Source organism: Theropithecus gelada, chromosome 12 (assembly GCF_003255815.1).
Source record: "Theropithecus gelada isolate Dixy chromosome 12, Tgel_1.0, whole genome shotgun sequence".
Lineage (NCBI taxonomy): Eukaryota > Metazoa > Chordata > Mammalia > Primates > Cercopithecidae > Theropithecus > Theropithecus gelada.
Genome location: NC_037680.1, coordinates 99,105,283 through 99,132,494, shown reverse-complemented (window position 1 = coordinate 99,132,494; position 27,212 = coordinate 99,105,283). Strand labels below are relative to the sequence as shown.

Genomic DNA, 27,212 nt, shown 5'->3' with positions numbered 1-27,212 from the left:
TGATGTCTTCCCAACCATGTGCTTCGGAGTCCAACCTAGATCATAAGCAAGGTTCTGCCAAATACCACCCGGTCACTTGGGATTCTGGCTGGCCTGCCTCAGTGTCCTTGGCAATAAAATGGTGACAGCGGAAATTGCTTCGTGGTGTCAGAAATACACATCTCTTGCTCTCTCTATCCCCATGTTTAACTATAAGTTTTCTTGCTGTGCTTATTTCTACTGACATTATTTGTTATGTGCCCCTCTGGTTATTTTTTTTACCTCCTTCAGTAACCTGTGAGCTCAGCATTGAAGAGACTTTGCCTGTTTTACTCACCACTGTATTCCCAGTGCCTAACTCAGTGGCTGGCACATAGTAAACATTCAATAAATATGTGTAGAATGACTAGGTTCTCATTTAGGAAAATTACATGAATTAAATGAAACCATCTATGTATAATGTAGTAAAGCATAGTTCTTCTCACTTCTCATAGGGTTTTCTCCTTCAAATGGAATAATCTGTTAACTTTTGTGCATCTGATTAATCAACCTCTGTTCTCTCTATGGTTCTGCAACCGTCCCTCTAATCTTCTCTTTTATCATGGATCCTTGGCCCAGATATCAGGGGTTCTTTACTGCCTACAACAAAACCTCCTGAATGCCCAGTAACTCAATTTCTCAAGCATAGCACACAGACACTATTAATTGCTTACCAGACACTACCCACTTTCTTGTGACTTGTTAGCAGAACTCAGACTCAGGCCAAACCTCAGGCAAAATAGCTCGAGTCAGTCTGGCAATTCAACTTCCTCCTTTCCCAACCTCCTTTGCAATTAGGTGTGGCCATGACACTCAGTCCTGTCAGGGAGAAGTAGGGAGGTGTGTGGGTCAGGGGCAAGATCTCCTGGATATGCTTTTGTTTTCTTTATAAAAAGGATACAGGCAGCCATCCCTACTCCACCTTGCTCCTAGCTGGAACATGGTTCTGATGTCAGAAGCAACAGCAGCTATCTTAGCACATGAGGCAACAAGCCAACAGGCCAAACATGGAGGAGCATAAAGAAAGAGGCAGCTTGAGTCTCTGATGATATTGTGGAGCAGCTGAACAAATGTCAACATCCACCAGCCTCTAACCTCTTGTTCTATGAGAAAAAAATAAAAATTTCAAGCAACTATTAACAGGGATTATGACACCTATAGCAGCAAAAATTTCTTTACTACTGAGTTTACAGACTTCCTTTACGACTTAATCCTTCTTTTTTCCATATTTTCTCATTTATTTCAATAATATCACCATCATGCCCCAAATCCTTCAGGCTCCAAATGTTGAGTTATCATTGGATACGAAGGACAAAGAAGGCATCCATCTCTGAGTCCTGTCAATCTGTTCAAAATGGCTCAATCAAATGAATAAGGATATCTACATTAAATATTTATTCCAGTGTTTACATCAGCCAAAAATGGAAAAGATCTTAATTGGCTGGCAGAGATAAATCACGATGAATAATGAACAGCAAATGAAATAATGATTAAAGTTTTGTACATGAATGTTTATTAATGTGGAACAAAGCTAAAGATGGACTTATACATTAGAAAATTAAGCTGGAAAATCGTATTTTTATTAAAGATGGATACAACCTATGCATAGAAAACATCATCTAGAAAGCTATTCCCCAGGATAGCAACAAGTAACCCTCAGGGTTCTGGGTACTCGGAGTGACGGTTACATTGAAAACTTCTGACTATTTATAGTTTCTACATTAAAAACATACTGCTTGTGCAATAAGAAAAAAAGGTTTTCTTGGGTTCTTTGTTTGTTTTGTGTTTGTTGTCTCTGACTCATCCCTGTCTCTCCACTCTCCTGCCATTACCAGCATCCAAGAAATCCAAGGTGACTGAAGTCATCACCTTCCAATGACTCCTCCACCTCTTATTTCTCACTATTTCAACCTATACCATACTCAGCTCCCTCATCACCAACACTCATCAGGATACTCCCCGATTTAAAATTAACAATGACTGGTTTTTCTGGGTATAAGTCCCCAGAGTGTTCACCTAGCATTCAAGGGCACATTGAGTAGACCCGTTCCTCTGCTCTTGTCAGTCCCCAAATGTTCCTGCCACATGGCACATTTAATCCCACCTCTGGTTCTTTGCTCTGTAGTTCTGCCCTTCTGGAATGTTCTCTCCAACTTTTCTGACAATCCGAACCCTTTACATTCTGCAAAGCCCACTATAGCCTTTCTCATCAGCCTAGGCCAAGCAGGAAGCTCCTGGGATGGTACCCGGATGATGAGGCAGGCAGTAGATCCATCTAAGCCTGGCATTGGGAGGATTCAGAGGAGAGGACATCTAAGGCTTCTGGGTCTGCAGAGCAGGCACAGAATAAGAAGACTTCACACCTAATTGCTGGTCATCAGCCTTTTCCACACATCCTCCCATCGAGAACCACAGCTCTGTATGGTCTAATCATTCCAAAGTGATTCTGAGTCTCTCCTCTGGGGACCGCCGCCTACATCAGGGAGCATTAGACAGGGGCATCCTAGTCCTAAGGGTAGCAGAGTCCTTCTCCCTCAGGAACCCTGGCTATTCTCCTTCTTTCTGGAATTTTCTAGGTCAGGAGTAGTGAATTCAAATGCCTATGTGGGCCAAGCAAGTGGTATCAGTCAGCAAAGCAACTGCAGGTGTGGGACAAGAGAGAGTCCTGGGGACTGAGGGAGTTGCTATGGTGCAAGGAAGCAACTGGAACTGGAAAGCAACCTCTTATGATTATGCAGAAATGCAAGCCAGTGCTGCTACAGCTCCCATTTTCTCAAAGAACAGAAGGCAGAAAGTTTAGAAAGGCTCCACTAGTAAAGCCATGTGTGAACAAAGTATGTCTGTGGTCAGTGTTTGGTCCAACAAGTCCTGGTTTGTGACCCCCAGCTCTGAGGTTCAAGGAGCTCCAAGTTCAGCAAGGCCAGGTTTCAGCAGCAGCAGCAGCAGCAGCAGCAATTAGTTACTATCTTCACCTTACACGGGATGATCGTTACCCATAGGGGCTCCACAGAGGTGGCCTTATTCTCGCAACTTTGCCCAGAGTCAAGGACTTCTAAAGGATCTTCTCTTCCTGGTCCCTGGACAGTTAACTGTCTCCTGGGTTGGGGTCTGGCCAGGGACTAATTGGAGTCTGGATGCCTCCATGCTCAAAGCTTTATCTTATTACCCATGCTCACAATTTATTTTCCCATCTTAAAATTCTCTTAGCTTACAATATTCTAGTGTTATGCATGAATCTATACTTCATATGCTCTAATAAAAAAGTCTCCAAGGACTTTTTTCCCCAAAGCCGAAATATATTCTTTTCTAAAGCCTGAGATCTTCTGCTGTACCTAGTTCTATGCTTGATAAGTTTCAAATCCTCTTAACATTTCTATCAGCAGTCTTGGAGGCAACTGCACTCAAAATTGTTGGTTCGGTGTTTCCTCATGGGGAATCAAGGACTCTGAGAAAAAGAGATCTTGTTCAGATGAACTTTGAGAAAGAATTTGTCCTTTTCCCTCATATGTCCTGCTCACCTGTTTACCTGTCTCCACTAATGCACTGAGAGCTCTTCAAGAGCAGGGACCAGCAGGTGTATCCACCCCAGAGGGCTCACAGGCAAATCTAGGGTCTGGCACATTGTATCTGCTTGATAGATACTGGCTGAATATTAATGGCTTTTTTTTTTTTTTTTTGCAGAATAAGAAACTCTCTAAAATTTTCCACAACTCAATAAGTGTAGATGAAAAGAAGCAGAACCTGGAAAAGCATTTTTGTGGCAGATGATTGGGTGCCACAGACCACCAGAAGGAAGGACTGCCAAACTCCTACCATGCAAATCCTGGAAAACAATATGGCTGAATGCTTCCCTACGCTGCAATGCAACAATTTAAAGCACATGATTAGCTCCACCTAGAGTCTACCCTTATGAAGTGGCATAAGAAAGTAGATCTGCACCATCTGTATGGTCCCAAGGTCCCTCGTCTCCCATCACCCACGCTCTACAACAAGAGAGGAATTTCTTCTGGGAAAAGACCTTGTTGGATTAAAATAATAGAAGTGGCATTAGTAGTAGTAGTAGCAGCAACAGCAGCGTTGGTGATGGTGGGATGGTAGAGACGATAGTAAAAATAACACTTGAAGGCTGACTTGACACCAAATACCATGTGTTCACTTCCGCAGATGATCTTATTTGCATCTCAGAACTCTAGGAGGTATATGTGATTATTTTCTTCCATTTCACAGGTAAGGAAACCAAGGTGGTAGAGGTTACAGTAGAGGTTACATGACATGTCTTAGATGTAGAAGAAGCCAAGCACCCTTTTAGCCTATACGCTGCCTCCCCTGCAAAATACAGCACAGACATGGAACACACAGACCTCTGTGAGGGGCCATGTGAGGCCATGAAGGGCTCACTATAAGCAAGATCCCTGTAGCACACAACCTAAGTCAACAGCACCAAAACCAATGCTGAAAAAAACAAACAAGTGGAAAACAAACAACAACACAGACCTGCAAAGAAAATACCAGGGAGAAGAAATGGCAGGGAAGAGCAACAGGAAAGAAAATTATCTACATTCCTTTTCTCTATGGTAGCCCCTCATGAATTCATTTCTTAGAAAGTAAAATAAGCTAAAGAAACCTAATACTGCATGTTCTCACTTATATATGGGAGCTAAACATTGGGCACACACAGACCCAAGGATGGGAATGATAGACACTGGGGATTTCAAAGTGGGGAGGGAAGGAGAGGGACAAGGGTTGAAAAATGACTCATCATGTACTGTGGTCACCACTTGAGTGATGGGACCGTTAGACACCCAGACCTCAGCATCAAGCAATATACCCATATAACAAATTTGCGTATGTACTCCATGAATCTAAATTAAATTTTCAAAAATAAGTAAAATAAAGCCGAAATTTAAAAAAATATGATTCATGGGGCAAAGCCAAGAATCGTTTCACTTCATGATGCAGCACTTCTGCTTCACCAGACAATTGCCACTCTGGCAATGTTTCCAATTTTAAGATTGTGACAATTTTTTTAGAGGAGGAAACATTAGAAATATCATTTTCAAGCGTGGGTATTTTATAAAGGTCACTACAAGCAAATGTGACAATTACTTTGGAGGCATTCCTTACTATCATGTCATGATTCAATATTTCATCGTTCTGATTTCAGGTTTGTTCAGCGAGGCTCCATTCTGACTGATCTATTGACTCCTGCTGAGCTTGTGGTCTGAATCTTAATACTGAGGGCTATAAAACTGTCTGCTCTGAGGAAGGGTAAATTTAGGGGTCCTGTGAGACAGATCTTTCCAATGTTACACCATTATATTACAGTGGATTCAAAAACCATTAGATACTTCAGAGTTCAAATACTAGTACAGAAACACGTTGCAAAAAGAAACTTACATTTTGGTTTCTTAAAAAACATTTTAGATTCTTAGCCAAAAGAAACTCATTTAGTAATCACCTAGGGGACTGGGTATTTTATATGTTCAAGGATATTTGCATAATTAATCAAATTTTATGATACTGGTATCTAACATTCACGGACATTAAGATGAATTACACAATTAAATTGTTCAATGTTTTTCTGTACTTAGGAAAAACATCACCCAACAAAGCCAAAAAAAGGAGAAGATTAAAAGGTACTTTTAAAACACACTAGTATAAAAAGTCTATCAGATAATATTTTTATGTCTGCTATAAGTACTAAGTATTGTTATTTAATCCTACTTTAAAAATCCCTTTACTTCAACCACTGTCACCTGATGAAGAGAAACCAAGATCTAACACAAAGCATGCCCAAGACATTGCCTGCAAGTGAGTAAATAGCTAAAACAAGGACCTACAGCAATTAAAAGAGATATTCAAAAGCAACTTTTAAAGAAACAACAGAAGACACATGCCAAAAATATACCAAAGGGAAGAGGAGATACAACATTCAACATCTGCTTCTCTTAAGATGTTCCTGACTTCTTTAAGAATATATTTTTTTGCCCAAGAAAAGATCTTTTTAAGGCTGAAATCTTTCAGTGCAATTAGAAATTTCCATTAGTGCAAAAGAACATTATGTATTTTAAGTTCTTAGCATTTCACGTGGTTGCTTGGACAGAATAGGAAAAGATACACTGTAATTCCATGTGGTGTCTTTATGCAGAGACATAGGGGCACCGTTTTGTTTTATTTAAGAAATCTACTGAAGTACTTCACATAGTTTAATAAATATTTCTTCAAGGTAAGGATCATAATCAATACAGTTGATATTTGGCACTTTATTACAAAAGATGTCAATGTTAATTTTTTAAGGTTCTCATATGGATCAATGGTAATAATCTTAGTAACTAATATTCCTCAAAAGTACAAAATGTCCTCAGAATCTTTTTATAAAATGAAAATAATTTAACTCTTTCTAAACATAAAGTTCCTACCTTCATATTGTAAACAATGCAGAGTATACAGAAAATTACAAGTAAGAAAATAAAAACGACATTTAAACCCTCTGTGCCTAAGAACCACCACTGGAAACATTTGGTTCATCACTCCAGATCCTTTTGAAAAAATACATTCAAATATATGCCTACAGTTTTAAAATGTGTACATTTAAACTTTACATTATAAACTCTACTTTTTAATCTGCTTTTTCTGGTTGAACAATAGATTATGAATGTGTTTCCATGTCTAGAAGTATATAGAATTTTAATTACTTTTATAATATCCTTTGGATATTGTGATTAAATTTTTCCCTTTGTAGAACACAGTTGAACAAACCTTTTACAATTGGATATTTGACAAATATTTTCTGATGATGAAAACTACTTGTGGGAGAAGAACATAAATCTAACTATTAAACAAATGTGATGGTTCTACCACATGAGGAATGGCTATTGTTGACCTTGAGTCCAGGGAAATAAGCCACTGAACCATGAGTCAGCCTCCCTGCCAAAGCCCCAGGCCTCACCATTGGGAATACAGTTTAAATACAGAGGAATCTACTTTTTATGTATATCAGAAGAGAATTAACTATTTTAAAACTTTTCATTTAAAATTAGACAGCTACTCTCAATGAAATTACACATGGACAAAGTAACCCTCAAAAATGATCTCTTATGCTGAATACAAGTCCTGGTTTTATTTTCTTTTAGTTCACACTATACCAGCTAGAGCCGTGCAGCAGGCACAAAACGTGTGAAAAAGTAGAAGGGAGTGTAGATCTCAGACGGCTCTTTTAAGATGTTCTATGGTTAAAGGAAGCAGAGAGTATCAGATTCCAGGGCTGCTAGGCTGAAAGCTGATGTTCTGCGGTGGGTGACGAAGGGGATTAATGACTTGAAGAATGTTTGTAGACTGAAGAGGAAAAAAAGACAACTGGAAGAGAGACTGAAGTCATTGTAATGTGCAAATTTGATCTACTTGCAAACCAATTTAAAGTAGCTTAACAAAATGTTAAAAACCAGTATTTTAAAACACAAAAAATGGCCGGGCACAGTGGCTCACGCCTGTAATCCCAGCACTTTGGGAAGCCAAGGTGGGCAGATCACAAGGTCAGGAGTTCGAGACCAGCCTGACCAATATGGTGAAACCCCATCTCTACTAAAAATACAAAAATTAGCCAGGCGTGTTGGTGGGCACCTGGAGTCCCAGCTACTCAGGAGGCTGAGGCAGGAGAATTGCTTGAACCAAGGAGGCAGAGGTTGCGGTGAGCTGAGGTCGCACCCTACGCTCCGGCCTGGGTGACAGAGCGAGACTCCATCTCAAACAAAAACAAAAACACACAAAACATGAGGCTATAAAACAAGTCTGTCAAAATAAAATTAAGGACAAATGTGCTTTTCTGACACTCAAACACTTCTCTGTGCTTTCCTTGGCACATAGAAGCAGTCAGTTAGCAGAAGGTTGACAGCCAAGCCCTGAAGCTCTGAAAACAACAGCACAGCAGGCTCAGAAGCCACCTTCTCCCGAATGCTATTCCACATTTCCTTGTGCAGAAAGTACCAATAATGCCTGTAGCAAAAGTTGTGAGAAAAATGGCAGAACCATTTTTTATAAGGCAGTATTGATTTTTTAAACTTTCTTTTGAAATAATTATAGATTCACAAGCAGTTGCAAAGGTAGTAGAGCTGTGCAGGCTGCTCTGCCCCTTGGGCCATATGACCCAGCAGATCCAATGGTGCTGGAGGTGTCAGTGGCAGCTACTGTTTGGAGCCTTTGGTAGGACCCCACAGGTGAATCACGGTGGGAGTCTCCAGGATTTTGGAGCAAGGTCCTACCATCTTCTGCAGATAACTACTCTCCTTTTGAGAGACAGCTCTTGGCCTGTTACTAGGCTTTGGTGGAAACTGAAGATTTGACTATGGGTTATCAAGTCACCATGCGACCTGAACTACCTGTCATGAACTGGGTGCTTTCTGACCCATCTAGCCATAAAGTGGGTCATGAACAGCAGCATTCCATCATCAAACGGAAGTGGTCTATATGTGATCGTGCTAGAGCAAGTCCCGAAGGCACAAGTAAGTTACATGAGGAAATGGCTCAAATGCCCTTGGTCTCCACTCCTGCCACCTGCCTTCTCTCCCCCAGCCTGCACTGAAGGCTTCATGGAGAGTTTGCTATGATCGGTTGACAGAGGAAGAGAAGACTAGGGCCTGGTTCACAGATGGTTCTGCACTATAGGCAGGCACTGCCTGAAAGTGGGCAGCTGTAGCACTACAGCCTCTTTCTAGGACATCCCTGAAGCACAGCGGTGAAGGGAAATCTTCCCAGTGGTGAGAACATCGAGAAGTGCACCAGTTGTGCACTTTGCATGGAAGGAGAAGTGGCCAGATGTGCAATTGTGTAGTGACTCATGGGCTGTAGCCAATGGTTTGACTGGATGGTCATGGACTTGGACGAAGCATGATTGGAAAATTGGTAACAAAGATATTTGGGGAAGAGGTATGTGGAAGGGCCTCTCTGAGTGGTCAAAAATTGTGAAGACATTTGTATCCCATGTGAGTGCTCACCAATGGGTGACCTCAGCAGCGGAGGATTTTAATAATCAAATGGATGGGATGACCCATTCTGTGGACACCACTCTGCCTCTTTCCCCAGCCACCCCTGTCATCACCTAATGGGCCCATGAAAAAAGTGGCCGTGGTGTAAGGGATGGAGGTTATGCATGGGCTTAGCAACATGGACTTCCACTCATCAAGACTGACCTGGCTATGGCCACTGCTGAGTGCCCAATTTGGCAGCAGCAGAGACCAACACTGAGCCCTCGATATGACACCATTCCTCGGGTGATCAACCAGCTACCTGGTGGCAGGTTGATTGTATTGACCTCTTCTATCATGGAAAGGGCAGCGGTTTGTCCTCACTGGAATAGACATTTACTCCGGATATGGTTTGCCTCTCCTGCACACAATACTTCTGCCAAGTCTATCATCCATGGACTCATGGGATGCCTTATCTACCATCATGGTATTCTACACAGCATTGCCTCTGACCAAGGCACTCACTTTATGCTTAAAGAAGTGTGGCAGTGGGCTCATGCTCATGGAATTCACTAGTTGTACCATGTTGCCCATCATCCTGAAGCACCTGGATTGATAGAATGGTGGTATGGCCTTTTGAAGTCACAATTACAATGCCAATGAGGTGACAGTACTTTGCAGGGTGGGGGCAAAGTTCTCCAGAAGGTTGTGTATGCTCTGAATAAGTGTCTAATATATGGTACTGTTTCTCCCATAGTCAAGATTCATGGGTCCAGGAATTAAGGGGTGGAAGTGGAAGTAGCACAACTCGCCATCACCCCTACTGATCCATTAGCAAAATTTTTGCTTCCTGTTCCTGTGACGTTATGTTCTGTTGGCCTAGAAGTCTTAGTTCCAGAGCGGGGAATGTTGCCACCAGGAGGCACCATGACAATTCCATTAAACTGGAAGTTAAGATTGCCACCTGGACACTTTGGGCTCCTCCTACCTTTAAGTCAACAGGCTAAGAAAGGATTTACAGTGCTGCCTGGGGTGACTGACCAGGACTATGAAGATGATACTTCACTACAGAGTTAAGGAACAGGATGCATAGAATACAGAAGACCCATTAGGGTATCTCTTAGTATTACCATGCCCTGTGATTAAGGTCAATGGGAAACTACGACAGCCCAATCCAGGCAAGACCCCTCAGGAATGAAGGTTTGGATCACTCCACAAGGAAAAAAACCACAACCTGCTGAAGTGCTTGCTGAAGGCAAAGGGAATACAGAATGGGTAGTAGAAGGTAGTCATCAATACCAGCTACGACCACGTGACCAGCTACAGAACCCAGGACTGTAATTGTCATGAGTATTTCCTTATTCTTTTGTTAAAAACATGTTCATGCATGTATACACTTATACTAATATCTTCATTTTATTTCCTTTCTTCTTTATCATGTGACATGAGATTTATTGACTTCACATCAGCATTTAAGTATTGTTAACGTTATGTAATAGTACTTGTGTTAGGGCTTGGTGAGTTTCCTGTGCGAAGGATAGTTGTATTATGTTAGACATAATTATAACCTTATTGTTTTCTGTATATGAAGATCACATATGATCTCAGGAGATGTGCATGGGTTCAAGTTGACAAAGGGTGGACTTGTGATAGTTAATACTGAGTGTCAACTTGATTGGATTGAAGGATACAAAGTATTGATCCTGGGTGTGCCTGTGAGGGTGTTGCTAAAGGAGATTAAATTTGAGTCAGTGGTGTGGGAAAGGCAGACCCACTCTTAATCTGAGTGGGCACAGTCTAATCAGCTGCCACCTCAGCTACAGTGTAAGCAGGCAGAAAAATGTAGAAAGATAGACTGACCTAGCCACCCAGCCTACATCTTCTCCTGTGCTGGATGCTTCCTGCCCTTGAACATTGGATTCCAAGTTCTTCAGTTTTGGAATTCAGACTGGCTCTCCTTGCTCCTCAGCCTGCAGATAGGCCTATTGTGGGACCTCATGATTGTGTGAGTTACTACTAAATAAATTCCCCATCTCTCTCTATATATATATACATATATATCTATATCTATATATATCTATATCTATATATATCTATATCTATATATATCCATTATATATATCTCCATTCCATTAGGTCTGTCCCTCTAGAGAACCCTGACTAATACACAAACCAACTTCTAACAGAGGCTCCTTCCATTTGTCAAGTTTTAAACAAAATACTTGATGTTCTATTTCACAGTCACCCTTTAGTTATCTGTCACCTAAGCCCTTTCTCCACCAATTAAGGCCTGATCTTTTCTAACTGCCGACACATTACCCCAGGAGCCTGTGCATTCACCACCATACCTCTTTCTCCTACCCACAGGAATCCTTGCTTTGATGGGCAGTTTTTCATAAAATTTTATGGAAACAAAATTTTCGCCATTTGGACAAATCAAAACATACCCTGAGATGACAGAAAGGGCATTTCTTATGAAGGCATTTACCAAATCAATGGTATTAACAAAGTAACAATGAATCAGGTGTTTTGTTTTTTCCTTAAACAATAGAGGTCTAGCACTGCCGATGAGCATTTGGGGGAGGAGGGAATAATATTTAAAATGGCTGAGGGAAACCACTGCCCCCTTTCCTAAGACTCCCAAGCCTTGCCCTCAAGATCTTAGGTGATTGGTGCCTTCCCTTTTCATCTGCTCTGGCTCAAGCCTCAGGGACTTTTTGTTGTGACTGAAGTAAGATTGAGGGGACAAAAAACATGAGTCACACACCTACGCACTGAGACATCACGCTGTGCCCTATAAACATATACAATTATTATGTGTCAATTATAAAATTAAAAATTACTTAATCAAAAATACACGTCACAGTCTGGCCTTGATTTTTCAATATTTCACTTTCTCAGTATATGGAATGTATCTCACCAGGCAAGAAGAATAAGAAAGACCTGCGGATGCCCCAAATTTTAGTATTTTCATAGATTCCTAATATAGACAGGAACACTCTCGATGCGTTGCCTGGAAACCGTGACAGTGTTTTCTCACAAGAAAATCTCCTGCTAGATAAAATACAAGAATGCTTTTGTGCAGGACATAATTCTTATCGGGACTACAGAGGACTTAATCATTAACAGAAACTGTAACAAGAGGAAGTGAAAGTGCTTTTTGAAAAATGCAAATGTCTTGACATCTTAATTAGAAATCAAAAATGTTAAAATCACACCAGGCCTGCTGTCCACAGTCTTCCTAAAACATAGTAACTGAAATACATTTTTAAACTTGTCAGATGTTTCACCATCGACCAACTTTTTAGCAATACCTCCCTTCATGGCATCCATCAGAGGAAAGCGAAGCAATTAAAAAGTTATTCATTAATCAAAACCTTCTATCAGTTTCGTTTATGAAAAGGAAGAAGCCAACACGGGGAAAAAAGAAAATCATCAAGCTACAAGAAGACACAGCCAGGCCAAGTGCCCAGGGATAAGTTACCTCTGTTGTGAGAGGAAAAGGCAGGTGATCAAATTTCTTCCAAGTCAGAAAAAGGTGAGTTTAGCACACCCTTCAAGCTTCCATTCACTAGGTAGGATTAAGTACCTGGCTGTTCCAGGCATGTCAGGCCCTGAGGGTACACAGGTGAGCGGAGGGATCTAACTTCCTCTCCCTATTGTCCTTCCTCACCAGCCACCATTCCCAACTACAGTGAGAGAAATAATGACCTACTTGAAATTATGTGCAAATCCCCCAAAGTAGTAGGCATCAGCACATTCTGGTTGCACTGGGAGATCCCCATAGGCTCCCTCCACTGAGAGGGGTTTATGATATAATTCCTCAAGAACGAAGAAGACTGCAGCAGCCACACAGCCAGCTTCTTTCCTAATGTCCTCTCTGAGCCATTCTATCCTGAAACACAGCAGTTCCTCTAGCTTCTTACGCTCAGTGGAGTCTGCCATACTCAAGTCTTAGCTTCTTTTCCACTCAGAAATTTTTCTTCTGCTTTGCTTTGCCCCTCCCCTCCCCTCCCCTCCCTTCCACTCCCCCCCTCCCCTCCCTCTCTCCCTCTCTCCCTCTCTCTTTCTCTCTTTCTTTATTTCTTTCCTTTTCAGAGTCTCGCTCTTGTTGCCTAGGCTGGAGTGCAAAGGCATGATTTTGGTTCACCACAAACTCCACTCCCCAGGTTCAAGCAATTCTCCTGTCTCAGCCTCCCAAGTTGCTGGGATTACAGGCATGTGCCACCATGCCTGGCTAATTTTGTATTTTTAGTAGAGACAGGGTTTCTCCATGTTGGTCAGGCTGGCCTCGAACTCCTTACGTCAGGTGATCCACCCGCCTCAGCCTCCCAAAGTGTTGGGATTACATTTGTGAGCCACCATGTCCGGCCTATCTTTTCTACAGACTTTTCATTCCCTCTTCCACCTCTGGCTTCTGAGCTCCTATTGTTTCCTGGGTCTTGGGGCTTCCGTTTCTTTACAACCTCCTTCTTTTATCTGAGGTTTATCAGAACTCTACCATTCATGTCTGGGTCTTGCATTCAGACTTGCTGAGGCAGCAATTCGATTGAGTCTGTTAGTCACTGCACAATATGTATGATCTTGATTGGATGATGTCCCCATGCCAAGCCATGTCATAAAATGCTGACCAGCCTATAGAAGACTGCCTTTCACTCCTGGGCTGAGCCCTGGCTCAATCAGCTTGTAATCATAATGATGGGATCCTATGATTCAAAACATGGCAACCTCTGTCTTAAGAAACCATTTGTACTTTTTCCTCCTAAAGCATCTGTGGGTGACAGTGACAATAGAAGTATCATGGAGAACCCAAAACAGACATTAGGGTTTGATTTCATGTGAGTCCTACATTTGTTGCTGCTTGAATCTAACATCACTATTTCTTAAAAGGCTTCACCACTGGGCTCCCTCCATACTCCACAGGCACCCCCATCAATCCTGCACAGAGACACCCTGAGATCCCTTCTTAACACAGTGCTCTGAGTTGCCAATTCTGATTTGGCACACAGGATGAAATTGACTGCTATCTTCTTGTCTATAGGATAAAGTCCAAATTCTGCAGTAAGCCACATTAAGGCTTCAGCCTAAAACTCTGGCTGCAGCCCAGAACTGCAGCTGTATTATCACAGCAATTTCTTCATGCAACCTGCGCTGGGTGGGTTCCATTTCTCCTCTCTGGTCCACTCTCTGCCTTTCTGCAGGGGGCTGACCTTGATGGACTGCTTCAACCACCTCCAAAGCTCCCTGACTATGGGCTAAATTTGGTTAAAGGTGGGGCACTGGTAGGATATGAGAAAGAGGGCAAATGGAGAATGAGCTTGAGATCTGATCCCCGCCCCACAGCCTCTTCCTGCCTGGCTGTGGCTGCCTTTCTTTGCTAAGGGCCTCAGCTCTGGTCAGGGAATTCCCTCTGCTGTCTAAGCTCTCAGTAGGTCTGGGGTTACCTGAACCCTATTCCCTGTTCTTGCTTTTTTAGGCTGAAGTTGCTTGCTCCAAGATGCTTCATCCTCCCATGTTGGTTTTCTTCCAACCCTGCCCACATCTTTATAAATAGTCTTTCAATTACCCCCACCTTGTACAATTTTTAAATAGACTTGGGGCGGGGGTGGGGGGATAAGGTCTCTCTCTGCCACCTAGACTGGAGTGCAGTGGCATGATCTTGGCTCACTGCAATCTCTACCTCCCGGGTTCAAGCAATTCTAATGCCTCAGCTTCCCAAGTAGCTGGTACATCAGATGTGTGCCACCACACCTGGCTAATTTTCATATTTTTTGGCAGAGACAGGGTTTCACCATGTTGGCCAGGCTGGTCTGGAACTCCTGACCTCAAGTGATCTGCCTGCCTTGGCCTCCCGAAGTGCTGTGATTACAGCTCCTGACCTCAAGAGAGCCACCATGCCTGGCCTAAATAGACTATTTCTTTTAAAGAAAAATTTTAAATTTATATAAAGATTGAAAAAATAATACACAATTCCCATATACTCCCAGCCTTCCTTATACTCTGTAGCCAGTTACCCCTATGATTAACATCTTATGTTGGTATGATACATTTGTTACAATATCGATACATTATTATTAACTAAAGTCCATACTTTACACAGGCTTCCTTATTTTTTACCTAATGTTTTTCTTTTTCTGTTCCATGACCTCATCCAGGATACTACATAACATTTAGTCACGCCTCCTGAGACTCCTCTTGAGTTGTGACAGGTTCTCAGAATTTCCTTGTTTCTGATGACCTTGACAGTTTTGAAGAGTACTGGTCAGATATTTTGCAGACTGTCCCTCGACATGTAACAAGAACGCAAAATTTTAATATGCATCAAGAGAACATGATGTCAACATGACTTACCACTGGTGATGTTGACCTTGATCATCTGGCCAAGGGAGAGTCTGTCAAGTTTCCATACTGCAAAATTACTTTTATCCCCCTTCTCTTTCCATATGCCATATTCTTTGAAAGGAAGTCACTATGTACAGCCCATGTTAGGGAGCCTGGGTGTGGTGTCTCACGCCTGTAATCCCAGCACTTTGGGAGGCCGAGGCGGGCGGATCATGAGCTCAGGAGATCGAGACCATCCTGGCTAACACGGTGAAAACCTGTCTCTACTAAAAATATAAAAAATTAGCCAGGTGTGGTGGCGGGTGCCTGTAGTCTCAGCTACTCGGGAGGCTGAGGCAGGAGAATGGCGTGAACCTGGGAGGCGGAGCTTGCAGTGAGCCGAGATCGCGCCACTGCACTCCAGCCTGGGAGACAGCGAGACTTTGTCTCAAAAAAAAAAAAAAAAGAAAAAAAAAAGAAAATTAAAGTAAAATATACATAAAATGTACCATTTTAATTATTTTTAAGGGTTTCAATCACCCTTTTTAAGTAGGCCAACTATTTCCTGCTGACACTCTGATGATACCCAGGCTGAACCTGTCATCATTCACCAAAAACGACGTGTGTCTTTATGTTCTAGCACACAGGAATCCAGGTACAGAAAGAGCTTCTCCCATTTTTGCCTGTTTGATTCCTACTCACTATTTAAGCCCCAACTCAAGACTTCATGGGCTCCCCTGGGAAGGTGAGTTACTCCTGCTATTGTCTCCCTGCCCTTGTATTCATCCTTCTATTCTAGTATTTTTGTTTTTTTGCACTGCACCCTTTTACTTGGGCTTTCACAGGGAAGAAACTAAATTGTATTTATCTTTATGTCTGTAAGTCTGAGGACTGTCCCAGAAACAGGGTATTGATCAATAGATGTTGATTGGAAATGAAGAAAGCAAAGGTGAGATAGAAGCCAAAGTGGTTTATTTTCTCCAAAGATTAAAGAGAGTATTAATACCTAACACTGACCAGGCGCAGTAGCTCACACCTGTAATCCCAGCACTTTGGGAGGCCGAGGCCGGTGGATCATAAGGTCAGGAGATCGAGACCATCCTGGCTAACACGGTGAAACCCCGTCTCTACTAAAAAATACACAAAATTAGCCAGGCATAGTGGTGGGTGACTGTAGTCCCAGCTACTCGGGAGGCTGAGGCAGGAAAATGGTGTGAATCCTGGAGGCACAGCTTGCAGTGAGCCGAGATCACGCCACTGCACTCCAGACTGGGAGAGAGAGCTAGACTGCATCTCAAAAAAAACCCCAAAAACCTAACATTGGTGAGTGTGTGAGAAAACCTCCCTTGTAGTGGTTTGCCCTAGTAGACCCTTCCTGTGGGCCAATTTGGTAATAGCTATGAAGAGCAATAATATATGCATTTTTTCACTCAGCAATTTCAAGTCTTGACATTTTCTTTAGAAGATAATCAAAGACAGGAGGAGAGATACTTGTACAAAGATGTTATCATTTTTAATGCAAAAACTGGAAACAACCCAAAGGCACAGCGCCTAGCTGACTAAATCACAGTATATTCATCCTTTGGAGGAACATGCAGCCATTAAAAATTGGGCTGAACATTTACTAAGTGATTAGCAATGGGCGGTGATATAATGGGCATGAATTTAACTTTCTCTTTTTGGGATTCCAAGTTTTCTCCTGTGAACAATGATGTCTGTAACTAGAAAAAAAGATCAAATGTATACTTTCAAAATATCTCATTTTGTCATTTCACACGTAAGCATCCAATAAAGGATAATAAAAGCTTGCAGTCTGATCTGTTGGCCAGTTTAGTTATGATGAAGCCAAAATGTCACAGCTGCCATGACCACTGCCTGCAGCCATCACTACTCTCCTACTGAATATACAAAGGGTGGTGGGTCCTAGGAGAAGAGAACTCAGAGCTTCCCAACTTTGTTGGCCAGCGTCTCTGGACCCCTCTTCTAACCTGGATCTTGGACATTGGTTTATGTTTGTTTTGTTTTGAAAGCTTCTCTAACTGTACACTATACTCGAGACTATACTGTACAGCCATGGTTAGAAAACCATGATTCTTGGCCAGGCGCGATGGCTCACACCTGTAATCCCAACACTTTGGGAGGCAGAGGCGGGCAGATCACCTAAGGTCAGGAGTTCATGACCAGCCTGGCAAACATGGCAAAATCCCATCTCTACTAAAACTATAAAAATTAGCTGGACTTGGAGGCTCATGCCTGTAATCCCAGCTACTTGGGAGGCTGAGGCAGGAGAATCGTTTGAATCCGAGAGGCAGAGGTTGCAGTGAACTGAGATGGAGCCACTGTACTCCAGCCTGGGTGACAGGGTAAGACTCTGTCTCAAAAAAAAAAAAAAAAAAAAAAAAAAAGAAAAAGAAAAAGAAAAAAACCCCAGAAAACCACGGTTTGTTTTTTTTTTTTTCCACTCTGCTCATTCTGCAGATGAGACAAACGAGGTTCAGAGAAGTCCAAAATGACATGAAGGTAAAACTAGATCCTGGTCTCTTGCTTTCCTAGTGTTTGTATTTTAGCACACCAATGAAATCAAGGGGGGAATTTCATAGATTAACAGATTTAGAAGGCCTCAAATGTTTCAAGAGGAAAACTTGAAATGTTTCAAGAGTCTAAGATTTCTGGAAACAACTTATCTTTGAACCTCTCTCTAAGTTAATGTGAGAACTATGTCTGAGCAGTTGTCAAAAAGTACTGGACACAGGGATATTAGAAAAGATGATCCTTCGTCTAATGTAATGCTGAGGAAGGCACTGCAGAGTCTAACTAAATACAACCATACTGAGTAAGCAAAAATGTTAGAAATCAAAATGCCATTATATCTGAGGCTGGCTTTACCCCAGGACAAATAAATGAAATTCTCATCACACCTTTACCTTCCTGGACCAGTCCTAGGATCCTGTGTTTTGCTCAGGGCAGTGCCTCCCAAAGCAATAACCAAAAATGGCTTCCTACAGTTACTCTTGCAAGTCAGATACCCTTGCAAACTGAAAGCAATACCACCTCTTTTCACACAATCTCCACCCTGTCCCAGCCGGTCCCAACAGGACACACCTCAGTGAATCAGATACAGCGACGCCCTGGAATTTTCCCTGGAATCTGCATAGAGGAAAGCAGTTTAGACTTGGGAGTCAAAAGATCTGACTTCCCCTGACTGTGCGGATATCCTGGAAGTCCTCACCAAATCACTTAACCCTTCAGGACTCAGACTTTCTGTGAAATTCATGACTACTGGGCAATCTCTTAAGGCCCTGTCCAATTTATTCAATGACAGGCTTGTACAAGCCAAGCCCACTCCTGGTTTGTAAAAGATGCAGTTAATCTTTAAGCTAGCGGCGTGTGGTGTAATTAGAACTTGTAGAGGAAACTTTCAGTCACTTGAAAACGGGAAACACTTGTCCTGTTTTCAAAATTAAAACAAATATAGAAAATGTGAAAGGTGGGAAGGTAAATTAGATTCATTAAGATCTAAAGTCACTCAAATGAAGAAGAAAACTTCTCTATTGTTTGAAGAGTCTTAAATTAATGTTCTTGTGCTACCTGCTAGGCTATGTGGAAAAATCACTTGATTTTCAATATTCACTCATTTTTTTTAAAAAGAAAAACAAAACATCGCCAGTTACAGTGACTGACATCTATAATTCCAGCACTCTGCAAGGCTGAGGCAGAAGGATCACTTGAGGCCAAGAGTTTAAGACTAGTCTTGGCAACATAGTGAGACCCTGTCTCTACAAACAAACAAAAAAACCAGATGATGGTATGCATCCGTAGTCTTAGCTACACAGGAGGCTGAGGCAGGAGAACTGCAGGAGCCCAGGAGGTGGAGGATACAGTGACTTATGATTGCACCACTGCACTCCACCCTGGGTGATACAGCAAGACCCTGTCTCTTAAAAAAAAAAAAAAACAGTTTAAAACTATAATTTTATATTGCAATCTACACGCATATATTCATAAAAGTGACTAGCTCCTCCTATATGCCAGGCTATGGGAAGAAAATAAGGACCATAACAGACAAGTTTCCTGCATTCTTAGAGCTTATCCTCTGGAGGGGCTGGGAATTATCAGATATCCCCACAAAGGCACATTTAGACAATGTGATAAATGCTGTAATGAAGAAACGCAGAAAGCAAAGAGAAACTATAGCAGGGGGAGCTAGGCTGGAAGGTCAGAGAGGGCACCCATGGAGGAACTGACCTTTGGAAATAGAAGGATGGGTGGGGAGGATATTTAGAGAAAGGACAGGCAGCTCAGGCAGGCCAAGGCCTGTACAAAGGCCTGCAGAGAGAGCAGCACACCTTTCACAACTGTCGCCTTAAAGTCCTACAAATTACCTGAGTGCAGGTATGACATCATTTCTGAGGGGGAGACTCTGTGTGTGTGTAAAGGATTAATCTTCCCAAGTCATTTGAAACCAACCCACCTGTAACAACATTTATTAACCTTTCATTTATCAAGCACTCTCTAGTTTATGATTTCCCCCATTATATACCAACACAATGATTTCTTATCTTGGGCATTCGGCTTTCTCGCTTTTACATGATCTGTGAGCAGAAGTCCTGTGTTGGCTGGGTGGGTATGGGGAAACCCTCACCATTTCGCTCGCTGAAGACCCAGGATTGTCAAGCAGTAAGAAGATAATGCCGTGTAAGAAATCTGCTTATCTTGCTATAAAGGTCAAGAGGATCCAACTCTGGAGTTTAAAGTTAAGTTACCAGGGGTGATGCTTAAAACAGTTTGAAAAGCACTGGTGGAACAGTTCACTCTTTTTCAGCTTCCTGAATTAGAGCAACAGGGTAGAAGCTTGTGAAGACAGCAACAGAAAGCAACTCACGTGTCTACCTGTGGGTGTAAACGGTGTGTGCACCGACTATGTCATGGCACGTTTCAGCCGTGGGACTGTTTTTTTGTTTGTTTTGGTCTTTGTTTTTGTTTTTGTTTTTTTGAAAAAGAGTCACGCTCTGTCGCCTTGGCTGGAGTGCAGTGGTGCGATCTTGACTCACTGCAACCTTTGCCTCAAGCTGTTCTCCCGCCTAAACCTCCCGAGTAGCTGGGACTACAGGTTGCGCCACCATGCCCAGCTGATTTCTTATCCCCCCTACTCTGCCCCCTTTTTAAGACAAGGCAAGAGAAAAGAGGGGGTTCTCATACTCATCTATAAGTTACCAGAATGTCACATGGGATAAAGAAGGGACAATAAAGAGGAAAAAATACAGAGGGGGATTTCTCTGGAGTGGCACACACAACCACCCTGACCCTCCCAAACTAATTCTATAATCCAGTGCCTATCATATTCCCTTCCACACAGAAGCCAAGTTCTTCAGAATTCCTCAGTTACTACATCTAGAAATTCACACGTAAATAAAGGTCACCTTTCTTTCACCAAAACCTTCTAGGAAGAACAAAATGTGGCTGTGTACAAGGAATTCGAATTATTAATACGTTTGCTTCTGTTCTCCTGCGCCACATTTTGACTTTGCCGAGGGAAAGGGCAGGTGCAGCCAGGGCTCCTGGTAGACATGCGTCCCCAGAAGCCAAGTGCAGCCCGTCTGGTCCCTCCTGCCTGGAGTCCCTGTGCACTGCGACGACGACGCACGCTGGTTCCCCCCAAGCCGCAGTGGGTTGTATAACCACGCTCTGAACGCCTAGCGGGCAGCGTGGCGAGCTTCCCTCCCAGAAGCATCTGTTAGAAGTCACTGGTGTCGGTCCACAAAAGACCCACCAGGCAGGAGGGACCCCCAGACTCTACGGGAGGACAAGCGGGAGGTGCTGTTAAGACATCATCGCCGGGGGGTAGTCCAGGGAGGTTGTAAATCTCTCTAGGAGCTGTGTGAGTCCCAAGTTCTGTCCCCAGAGCTGGCGGTGCAGCGCGGTGAGGAGCGTGCCGAGCCCGGCTGCACCCTCATTTGTGTGGATCAGGGAAGGGGGATGGGCGGAAATGCAAGAATACAGGGGGGAGTCTAAGAACGTCTCCCCGGGGAAGTGTCAAGGGCATCCCCGCTCCTCTGTTCCATTACGTAACTCTTACATATTTGCTGGCATCTACGTGAATTTAACTACTTTTCAAAGTGGGAAGTCTCTAAATGGACTGCATTGAAAGCGTCTGGGGATATCTCAATAGACCCGGTTGCCCCTGGCAGCGTTGGAGGGTGGCATCCTGGTTACTGGAAGGCCAGGCCTCCCCGTCCGCTCGCAGCGGCGGGAGCCGGGTGGCTGCCGGGGACGGCGCCCTCTCGACCCGGCCGGCCCCGCGTGGCTGAGTCTCCGGGACCCGCACGTCCGCAGCCGCCCCTTCCCCGTCCCCGGCGAACACCTGCCCGCGGTTACCTCCGGCGCCGCGGCTCTGCGCAGCCCGTTGGCCGGGGCCCCGCCGCCCTTGCAGTTGACAGCGGGGAGATGCTCGACCCCGAGGACCCGCGCCGCGCGCTCCGTGGGGTCCGCGCCGTTCTCCCGGGGGCCTTCATCCGGAGCAGGGAAGAGCCCGCAGCGGCGCTGGAAGCGGGCGACGAGCTGGGAATCCTGCAGGCTCCGCAGCAGCTCGGCCATGGTGAGCCCGGGGCCGCGCTCCGCCGCCGCCGCCACTCCGGCCGGTGCCCTCCGCTGGCACCGCCACTCCCGCCTCGCCCCCGCCGGTCCCGCACTCCAGGCGGAGGCCGGGCGGGCGGAGTCCCGGGCCCAGCCAACAGGTGCGCCGCCCGGGTCCTAGCGCCCGCCCAGGTGTCCGCCTCCACCTTGCGCAAGGCGCGTGCTTCTTTCGCTCAGTCCCGGAGGGCTTGGGCGGCCCCGGGCGGCCACTGAGCCAGGACCGCTTGTAACCAGGCGGAGGAGTGCCGAGGGCCGAACTTCGCCTCTCTTCTCCCTGCGCCCCTAACCCCCGCTTTTTCTCCCCCCGGCAAACGTGACACTAATGGGAGCGGCCAAGCGCGCGTGCACCTGCGCGAGCCCATCCTTTCGGGCTCAGGTTGATCCCATAGTGACCTTCCTTGCAACTCTGAACCCATGGTGAAGTCGGATTTCCTCGAACGCCAGCTCCCCACAGCCAGCCACGTACTCCCACTTTCCTGCAAGACTAGTTCCCAGTAAATACAGCGAGTCCCCTAGGGAAAATTCCCAGGTTCTTTCCAAACTGCGTGATGCAACGTCTCCCCAGAGGTCCGAACACCCTTGAGCTTGCTCAAGTACCCAGGAGGATCAAAGTGGGCCCTGAGTCATCTTCTGCGTCGCTGCCCCTGCCCTTCTGATTTGGCAACTGGGGAACACTTTCAGGTGGGTTGGGAGGAAACTCCCTTCTGGATTTTCCGCATTGAGAACAAAGATGCTTACCGCTCTCTCCTACTTCTTTCTTTCCGCTCTGCTTAAGCAATGACACTGGGAGGACCGCACCAGACCCCTTAGGGAGTTTAAACGAGAAGAGAGCAAATACTGGAGGACTGGGGACAGGATTAGGTATCTCACTGCACCTGCACCTGCTTTAGAGCGCTCAGCAGAAGACAGCAAAGGAAACATCCTGCAGGCCGGGTTTGGTTTTCCCTCCTCCCTCCTACATTTCCCTCTTGGGCTCAGAGATTCCTTGGGAGGCAACAGTCAAATTAGGCCCAGGTGATCGGTCTGCAATAAAAGTGCAATTCAATCCTGTCTTTCGTTTGCCGCAGAAATCTGCATGTTTCCTGATTGTCCATGCAAAAGCCATCGGTTGCACAAATGATTAATGAACACCTGTCACTGCCTTATTTATTTATTCAGTTGTCCTTTTAGGTCTGAATGTCTTTTGGATGTGACTTTCCAGGATGATGTAGTCCCCTTCATGCTCTAGTTTCTACTTTTCTTGCTTCTCAGTCCTGTCTGGAGAACAAAGTCAAGGGGACTGAAAGAATGCTGAAGCTCCTAAGGGAAACCATTTTCCTCTTACAGAAGACATGCAGAGTTATTGTCACGCCTGGCGGGATCACACACAGAAATGTCCAGCCCAGGAGGTGGTAGCATCTCTCCACAGTGCTGCTGGCTGTCATTTACAGGTGTGAGGCAAAACCCTGTGGTTGGGTTTTAGAAGCTGGAGCTGTGATCATTGGGGCCCTGTTCTGCTTATGTGTTAAAGAAATGTTTTCCTGTGAAGACACTGGCATTTTGTGTCTCCCAAATTTAGTGCTTTCATTTTTCTTTCTGCCAATTAGGAAAAAGAGGCAAAGCAAAACATGGCACACATAGCATTAATTGTCAAAGAATTATAGTTGTAGACAGAGCATTTTATCTCCATGGAGGATCAGTTGCTGATTCCAGCTTCTAGTGCCTCACCAAGTCACCTGATGTAAGTCACTGTACGTCTCAGTTTATCCCTGTAATGAAATGATAATCCTCACTTCTTGTCTTTCTTATAAGGCTCTTGTAAAAATAATCTTGAGACAAGCTCTGTAAGGCCTAGTGAGATCATGATAACAAGGTGTATTGTGCTGGAGCCATTCAATCTAGGAAGGAATCATCAGGAGAACTTGGCTCTGAACATCTTGAGTGGGACCAAAGAGCCTCCTGGGCGGTGGTAAAATACATTTCCCCGGAGCCTTTTTTTTCTAAGGCCCAGTCTAATATTTTGAACATGAATTTCTCAACCAACCTAACAAATATCAACATCTTTGAGAAGTGGTAGGGCTGAAAGACTGCTGTAATGGTGCAGAGATGTTAAATAGTAGCTTGCAGTTATGCAAAAAAAAAATTTTCTTGATGCCAGAGAAATACCCTGTAGTTCTTTCATTATTGAACACTAGTTATACCTGTGGGAAATACATTTCGCATCCCGCCCCTACAACCTTTTTTTTTTTTTTTTGCCAGGGCAGAGATCCAGTTATTTGTACTTTGCTCAATTGTATATATATAACAATTACAAAATGACACATTTAAAAGGAATTGATGATGGATATATTAATATTAGTTCAGATAAAGGTTAAGCTACTGTAACAAAGAGATCCCAAAATACAGTGGCTTAAGGAATACAGACATGCATTTCTCTTTCATAGAATGGTTCTAAGGCAAGCAGTTGAGGTTAGTAGGAAACTCTGCTCCATGGCCCTAATCCGTGACTGTGGTTCTTTTCATCTTATTGCTCCACCATGCCCTAAAGCTGAGCCTTAGGTCATCATCCTCTTTTGCATGGTTGAATCTATGTTAGGGCACATGTGAAGTTCAGCTCCTGAAAGGGTGAAAAAAGAGAGTGTTTTGAGCAGCAATGTCTTATTAAGCAAGTGAGGCAGAAGTTCACGCCTCACTTTCACTGATATTCTATCAGTGAGAAACCACTGGAAATGTTATCTCTAGCAGGACAACATTACGTCCAGCTGAAGCTATATTCCTGTGGAAGAAGTGGAGGACAGATTCTTTTGTGGACAACTGGCAGTCTCCACCAGTGTTAGGAAACTAATATTGGTTAAAATGTTGTACAGCGAAAATCCATGTTATAATTCAACCATAATCTATACATTTTATCTAGGCAGCTTGTCATTCACTTGGTATGTTATAAATACTTATGTGCAGATACAATTTTTTAAAGAAACCACACTAAAAATAAGTTATTCCACTTTCTAGAAAAGGCAAAATAGAGACAAGAAAACCCAACAGTGGTTAGAAGAGCTGTATACAAAAAGGAAGAATGAGGGAATTTCAGAGACAATGGAACCATTCCATGTTATGGTTGTGGTGGTAGATGTATAACTCTAAGCATTTGTCAAAACCCATAGAACTGTATATAACAAAGAGAATTTTATTCTATGTAAAAAATATGTAAATAAAATATAAATAAAAATGTATAGAGATAAAAACAAAAATGCAACTGATAGGATATGAAATGAATGAAATAAAATTAACTATGCAAATGAAAAAAATAAAAATAAAAATAAGTTATTCCAAAAGACAGTTTCCCAGGCATGGTAGCACAAGCCTGTAATCCCAGCACATTGGGAGGCTGAGGTGGGAGGATTGCTTGAGGCCAGGAATTCAAGACCAGCTTGGGCAACACAGGGAGACCCCATCACTACAAAAAATTTTAAAAAGTTAGCCAGCCATGGTAGCGTGAACTTGTAGTCCTAGCTACTCAGGAAGCTGAGGCAGAAGGATTGCTTGAGACCAGGAGGTTGAGGCTGCAGTGAGCCATGACCACACCACTGCACTCCAGCCTGGATAACAGAGTGAGATCTTATCTCAAAAAAAAGAAGAAAAAAAAAAAAAAGAAAGAAAAAATGGGGGCAGGGACAACTGGTAACCTTTAACAAATTAAAGTAATTTTTCAAGTGTTGTTAAAATACCTTCACTTTAAATGAAAAATTTTGGTATTAATTACATTATTGGTTTTTAAGTTCTGATTTAGAGCTATTTCTCTGCAGAGCAGGTTACTTCCAAATTACAACTAGACTGTTCAGTTTTCAATTGGGCAATGTTTCCTGGATCAAGACAAGTATACAGAATTTGGGTTCTGTATTGATTATCTATTGCTGCGTAACAAATTATCACACAAAAATAGTAGCTTAAAACAACAACATTTAACATCTCAAAGTTTTTGCAGAGCAGGAATCCAAGTGTATTTTAGCTGGGTCCTCTGGCTCTGGCTTTCTCGCAAGGTCACAGCCAAGCTGCTGGTTGAGGCTACATCATCTCAAGGCTCAACTGGAAGTGGATTTGTTTCCAGGATCACTCAGATGATGGTTGGCAGATTTCAATTAGCTGCAGACTGTTGGCCAGAGGCCATTCCCTCTTTGTCAACACATGGGCCATTTCATAGAATAGCTCATTATACAGCCACTTCATAGAATAGCTCATTATACAGCCCTTTACTTCACCAAAACAAGCAAATGAGGAAATCAAGACATACAGAGAGAGTCTGAACAGGATAAAATAGAAGTCTCTTATAGCCCAATCTTGGAGGTAACATTCCAATAGTTTTATCCTGTTCTACTTCACAGAAGCAAGTCCCTAGATCTAGCCCACACTGAAGGATGACAGAGGAAGTGAGAGAAGAATAGGAGTATTAAGAGGTAGGGATTGTTGGGAGCCTATTCAGAAGCTGCATACTACAAGTTCTTCATGTTTACATCAATTCTCTAATTTCATAGCCACAATATCAATATTTATTGTCCCTAAGAAATACAATGTATAGTCTTGACCTCAAGGAGCTTCAATCTGTTGCATACACATAAGATGTATACACAGAGAAAAACACGTGCAATAATATAAAAACAATACTAAAAGGAAAAAAATGGAGCACCAGATGACAATTTCTAGTAAAAAAAACTACATGTATCACATCTGTAATTCTCAAATCTGGAATCAGAATTATCTCAAAAATCTGCCAAGATTACAGACCTCTTAAAAGAAAATATAAATTCTCAAATTAGAATAGAGAAAAACAATGAAACTAATAAATGCAAAATAGAGTTATTGGAAAAAATGCAACAAAATAGACAAACCATTAGCTAATATAATAAAGGAAGAACAAGAGGAAAAACAAAAGCACAAAATTTTAAATACTGAAGGAAAAATAATCATTAAAAGCAGAGAAAAAAATTTAAAAGCCTGAGAGCCTACTTTGTACACCTCTACGAAAATAAGTTTAAATAATAGATGAAATAGATGTTTTTTAAGGAAAACACAACTTACCAAAATTGATCCCAGGAAAGAAAGTCTAACCAGACTAATTATCATAAAACAGCTAGAGAAAGGGGGTTAAAATACTCCTCTATGAAAAGCACCAGGCCTAGCTGGCTTCACAAAAACATTCTATCCACCATTTAAAAAATGGGTAATCACAATGCTAATTAACGTATTCCAGATCATAGATGAAGACATTTTTCTTTTTTTTTTTTTTTTTTTTTTTGAGACGGAGTC

The 27,212-nt window shown here is 43.0% G+C and overlaps 1 protein-coding gene across 2 annotated transcripts in view; it reads right to left on the bottom strand.

The window, feature by feature from the left end:
- Window positions 1–21,982, bottom strand: part of SGPP2 (sphingosine-1-phosphate phosphatase 2) — a 135,161-nt gene extending 113,179 nt beyond the window's left edge. The window contains exons 1-2 of one of the 2 annotated variants that reach the window (XM_025404575.1): window positions 21,675–21,885; window positions 693–837 (exon numbers count right to left, since the gene is read on the bottom strand). Coding sequence is in view for 1 of the 2 variants with exons in the window: in XM_025404574.1 (XP_025260359.1) it covers window positions 21,675–21,893 (219 nt within the window). In the remaining variant the exon portion in view is untranslated. Of the gene's footprint in view, window positions 1–692; window positions 838–21,674 lie in introns of both variants that reach the window. The other variant, XM_025404574.1, reaches the window with a different exon arrangement.
- Window positions 21,983–27,212: the final 5,230 nt, after the last annotated feature.